The sequence below is a fragment of the Phoenix dactylifera genome, chromosome 15 (assembly GCF_051530095.1).
Source record: "Phoenix dactylifera cultivar Ajwa chromosome 15, Ajwa_hap1_PhDact_Kaust_v1.1, whole genome shotgun sequence".
NCBI lineage: Eukaryota > Viridiplantae > Streptophyta > Magnoliopsida > Arecales > Arecaceae > Phoenix > Phoenix dactylifera.
Window position 1 is genome coordinate 9,950,509 of NC_143204.1, and position 5,676 is coordinate 9,956,184.

The 5,676-nt window shown below is 44.6% G+C and overlaps 1 protein-coding gene across 3 annotated transcripts; it reads right to left on the bottom strand.

Annotated features, from left to right (window-relative positions):
- Positions 1-257: 257 nt before the first annotated feature.
- LOC103724268 (putative serine/threonine-protein kinase WNK11) lies at positions 258-2,101 on the bottom strand. 3 transcript variants are annotated; one of them, XM_026800432.4, is made up of 4 exons: positions 2,018-2,101; positions 1,718-1,892; positions 1,058-1,592; positions 258-929 (listed from the first exon to the last, which is right to left on the bottom strand). In XM_026800432.4, exons 3-4 carry the CDS (start codon positions 1,580-1,582, stop codon positions 480-482), a joined length of 975 nt encoding a protein of 324 aa, XP_026656233.1. In that variant the 5' UTR covers positions 1,583-1,592; positions 1,718-1,892; positions 2,018-2,101; the 3' UTR covers positions 258-479. The 3 variants fall into 3 exon arrangements, with proteins under 3 accessions (XP_026656233.1, XP_026656232.1, XP_088567818.1); XM_026800431.4 differs by having other exon boundaries at positions 1,058-1,630; XM_088711692.2 differs by having other exon boundaries at positions 1,058-1,892.
- Positions 2,102-5,676: the final 3,575 nt, after the last annotated feature.

A 5,676-nucleotide genomic window follows, 5' to 3' on the forward strand; every position in this document is an offset into this window, starting at 1 on the left:
CAAAATAGAAAATATCGTACATATAAAAACTTTGGCGTATGATCCTTACCTTGGTGCAGTTGCATCCATTTCATAATTGACACCGGTTTGCAGCTACCAAATTAAAACATGCATAAACGTTTCTCTTTTTTCTTGATACTCTTTAATCAAATTAAAAAAAAATATCCCGGTTATCCATATAATTTCAGCTGTCTGCCATCGCACGAACCCATCATTACAATTTCTACTGATCATTGAGACACGTTCGCAAATGAAGATGAGAAAAAAATTGAAGTATAATCAAATAGAATAAAAATAACAGCCTGAAAATACGACCCTTCCAACCCAACGAGTTTGGTATGTATATGGATACGAAGACCAAATTAATTGAAAATATAAAAAATACAACTATTGCGAGTTGCTGCGACGTGAAGCGCCACGAACACGCTTGTATAGAGACGAAGAGAAGCCAAAGCCAGACCCCAACGCATGCATTCCCTTCAAACCAGCCGGATGCCGGAGATGTCCGCCGACGGCGGGTTGCAGTGCTCGACGGCGACCACGCTGGGAGGAGGTGGGGTTTCGTCATCATCCAGGCCACTGAAGAAAGGGTCCTTGAGGAGCTCGGAGGCGGAGGGCCGGGCGCGGGGCTTGGCGAGGCAGCGCTCGATGAAGGCCCAGACCTCGGGGTCGCGGACCTTGCCCAAGGCCGCCGGGCGCACCCCGGCCGTGACCTTGCGGTAGATCTTGGCGATGCTGTCACACTCGCTGTAGGGGATCTCCAGCGTCACCATCTCCAGCACGCACATCCCGAACGAGTAGATGTCCACCAGCTCTGTGTACTCCTCCTCGTAGAGCTCCGGCGCCATAAACTCCGGCGTCCCCAGTATCGAGTGCGCCGCGTGGCTCTTCCCTACGATCGCCGCCAGCCCCAAGTCCCCTATCTTCACCTGCAACAACCCACCATCAAAACATTAGCGCCGACATCGGTGTTTGAAGAGCGTTTGTTTGCTATATGAACTGCCTTTTTCACCAAAAAAGAGAAAAAAGAAAAAGAGGGTTTGTTTCGCGGTAGCACCTGGCCGGTGTTGCCGTTGATGAAGACGTTGCTGCAGTTGAGGTCGCGGTGGATGATGCAGGGGTCGTGGTTGTGGAGGTAGTCGAGGCCGATGAGGATCTGGCGGGACCACTTCTTGAGGGCCTTGAGGGAGACGTGGCGGTGGCGCTTCCGGTACTCGCGGAGGTCGCCGGAGGTGCAGACCTCGGTGATGAAGTTGAGGGTGCTCCGCTCGGCGTCCGTCCACACCCGGTACAGAGCGATGATGTTGTCGTGGCGGAGCTCACGGAGGAGCCGCACCTCCGCGAAGAGCCGGTCCATCATCGGACGGTCCTCCCTGAAGCTCCGCAGACGCACTTGGTTCCACGCCACCTCGATCCCCTCCTCCTGGTCGAACGCCCGGTACACCTTCTTCACCGCGCCGGCCCCCAGCAGGTCCGCGTACCGCCCGTACCTCCCCGTCGGGTCCACCTCCACGAACAGCTCCTCGTCCTTGTCCGCCGCAGCCGCGGCCGCGTCCTCGTCCGCCGCCCCCATGCACGGCATCCCTCCGATGCTTCGGTTGATGCAATCAAATCAAATCAAATCAAAACCCTTGCTCCCAAAAAAAATGTCAGATTAGAAAGCCTCGCTTGGAACGCCGATATTCAGATCGAGGAAGCGAGATCGAGCGAAGAATACCTCGTAATCCGGCGGCCGGAGATCTTGCAGAAAACTTATCTCGATCAAATAAATACGGAGGAGGAACAGATCACGAGAAAATACCGAGTTCGCTCTTCTTTCAGGTGCTGCGTCGTTGGCGCCATTGAAGCTGAAAAATAGCGAAGAATTGCAAAAACAAAAAAAACGATCGCCGCTGCCAAGAAGAGAAAATCCATCAGCCACGACCCAACGATCCGAAGCGGCAAATAAACTCTCGAATCTTGATCGAGATTTGCGAAAAAATCAAAAAAAGTTAAAAAAACCGGATCACGAGATTACCAGAAAAGACTAGATCGAAGAAAAGCTTCAAAACCCAGCGAACCTGGAGAGCACGAGAGAGACGGAGAGAGGTCGCACGGCGAAAGGGGAAAAGAAGGGAGTAGGCGATATTTATACTAAGCGAGTGGGGGTCGCTTCGCATGGCTGAGATGATGGAGAGCCGTCCGTCTCCGATAGGATGACGTGGCGGCTATCCAGGGATGTGGAATCCTTGACGCGGAGGTCCGGAACCCGGTTGAGTCAACCAATCAGAGTACTACCAGGCAAAAGATGCGAGGGATTAGCTTGAAAATCGAATCTCAAAGCCCACATGTGTAGCATTCCGATCCAACTACGTTAGATCATCGTAATCCGCTTCAGGAAGGAGATAATCCATGGATGGTGGAGATAATGTCACGTTTTTACGTGTTTTTTTTGTTTTTTTGGAGCTGTTGGAGCAAGATCGGGAATCCAATTCCTCTTCCGGCACGTTTGGTTCGCGGGAAAAGAAAGGAGAAAAGTATGGTCAACGGAAAAGTAATAAGATGCCTCTTGTTTGATTGGAATTTTCAAAGAAGAGAGATGAAAAAGTTGTATTCTCATGAGAATATGATTCTTACATTCCCATGAGAAACATTGAAAAGTTACTTTTCCATGAGGCGGAAATTACTCCATTTTTATTTTTTTCCAAAAAGACCCTTCAGCATTAAAGAAACATTAAAGAGGCATTAAAGACCTAATTTTTATTAAGGGCATAATACGAATTATACATAACTTTCTCAGAAAAGTGAATCACCAACTAAACATAAGCACTTTGGAAATTTGTCACTTTTCCATTATCAGCCAAATATGCCAAAAGTACTTTCCTAGGCATCATATTTCTAAGAATTTATTTTTCAGGAATCATATTCTTAGGAGGGAAAATACTTCCCGCGAATCAAACGAGCCCTTCGTGTTTGGCGGGATCGAGAGTTCGGGAATATAGAAGTCGCGGAAGGTGGGTGTCTTTTATCCCAGACGTGCAACCAGGTGGGGTCACAGGAAGTCCATCGGTAGGAGGTGATAGAGTTGGAAAAGGAGACTAGGATTTTTGAACAGAAATTGGGGTCAGATACAATTGGGTGGGTGGAGAAATCAGTAGATATGAGATATTATCTGAGCCTGGGTTTGTGTGGGGCATTTGCAGGTATATTGGTCTTTTAGATTCGTGCCATGTAAGGAATGGTAGTAGATGTTGTTTCATATTCTGATTTGGATATCAAACCATATATATTTGACAATTCAGACTATGCTCATGCAAAATTAATATGAGCAGCCAATGTACCAAAAAAAAAATAATAATAATACATATGCAACATATATCAACCAAGGTCACCAAGCAGAGTTACGGATGGTATGAACCATAACAGCATGGGCTTGTAGAAGGAGAAGGTTTGAGTAGAACCAAACAAATTTTTACATACTTCAGTAGCTTACTAGAGGGAAGGATCCACCCTAAAGCTATAGTAATTTTTTTTTCCTTTTTAAAGAGCTGGAGGGGCTCTAATCCCACCTACTACTCTATACCCCTAATCTCGCTAAGCTAGAGCTTAGACTCTTCATTAGATCGAGCCAAAGCTCATGGAATTGGGACTATACTAATTGAGAATCAAAGCAAGGATTAATACCACACGAAATTGAAGCCCCAATTTCTTTCTCAAAGGGCAAAAGGTAAAACTTTAGATGCAAGCTTTTGGTGATTTGCAATTTCGTATCAGGCACTGGGGAGTGGTCACAAGTTAGTATTTGGTTTGGATTCTTTAAATGTGCCAACAACTTATCTTTTATTTATTTGTTTTTTAAAAAAAAGGTGATCCAAGATGAAAGGAATCCAAAGAAGAAGTAGGAAACCGATCCCGAGGCCAAGGGAAGAGAAGTCAGTTCCTAAAGTGGAGGACCAATCCAATCAAAAAGTAACACGGGCAAACAAATGTCTTCGACTCTTTTCTTTTTATCTATGTTTGTGCATGTTGCTTTTTAGTTGAACTAACCTTTTTGATGAGCCGATGGATCTGGCCCAACTACTAATTTTTCACAAAAAAAATGAGTTTGAGGAGATCTGATTGAGAATCTCTTCACTTTCATGCATGCCTTTTGGAACATGCATAAATGCATATATGGACGGGGTGATGCTTTACGTGACTCGTCTAGCTAGAAGCCGTTGGTTTGTTTTCCTTTATTTCCTCCCTCTTAAATATGAAGGATCTTGCTTTAGTTTACTTCACTCGCAGCTTCCTACTACTTGCTTCTATAATTTGCGGCAGTAAAATTTGACCAGTCCAAGAGAATGACGATCGTATACCTTTTTTTTAGGGGGCGATGAATCCACTGTTGGATCATGCATGTCTCAGTAGTTTGAGATCTTTGCAGGGCATGAACCAATGGCGAAGATGAACCCTTCTTTTGCACGAAAGATTCAACCTAATCCTTTTTGGGCTAGCCAGGTTGTGGATCAAGAGTTATGAAGGTTGACTTAATATAAATATTTTTTTTTGCTTAAATTTTAAACATGTTGGGAATAGGACGGTGTGAGAATATAGCTTTATTGGGTCAGGTCAGGTTGGATTGAGTCCAATTATTTGGAAAAGTGTGGTTAATCCCTTTCAGTTGCTAGCTGTTTATCTTGAATAGAGTAATAAAGAGGAGTCACATGAAATGGGTCAACTTGTTAGCTTAGGGTTATACCATGCAGAATAAAGTGGCCTATATAAATGAGTCCAACGATTCATGACCAGTGCGCGGATTTGACTTGAACTGTTGCAAGCCCTAACTCGGGTAGCAACATCCCGTGACTTTGCCTGGCCATATACGTGCCAGCCCATTATTTTTTGATATGCATGCCTTGTAACTTTCAAGGGAGGAGCAACCTTACATCCAAACGTTATAATAAATAAATAGTTAGATCCCAGCTGCAAAGATAGTAGAGAAGCCAACTGCAAAAATGCTATTAAAGCCACAAAATATGTCACAAGCTACAATTCCCAAGCTTATAGTATTAAACTGGTAACCTGTCTAGGCCTAAACATTCCTACTTGAGCTAGGTTCTTTGCCTAGTCATGGGGGAAGGTGGTACCTGCAACAAGGTGGTGAAAGAAGCCTCAGAACGAGTACATTCATTCATATTTTATATGAGATCAAAATCTGTTTTCTTGGTAGGAAGAGGATGCTTCCAGGTCGGAGATGACTAATTAATCCAATCCCTTCGAGTTCTCTAGAGGGAAGTCCAACTTGGGGAGCATGTTTCCTTGGTTGCAATTTGAATGGATGCAGGTGCTATGGTTAGGTTATATCATTATCCTAATATATTCTATTCTTGGTCTCTTGGATGGATCCCTATGGATACCTCCGCCACACAATTCCTACTCGGTCTTCAATGCTGCACCTTGAGCACACACCCGTTTAAGTGTCACTGAATATACCGATTATTAGCTCATCCAATGGACGGTGTAGAGAATAAGAAAAGGATGAGAAAAAATTACACAGATTTTCCTCCAAGATTGGGCCAGTTACACTTAAAATTCTAAAAGTTTAAAAAGTTTCAATTCGTCACCAAAACATCATTTCCATTGCAATATGGCCTAGCCGTCTATCTAGATCTTGACATCGTTGATGGAGTGAGAAAATGACCTAAATATCCTTGA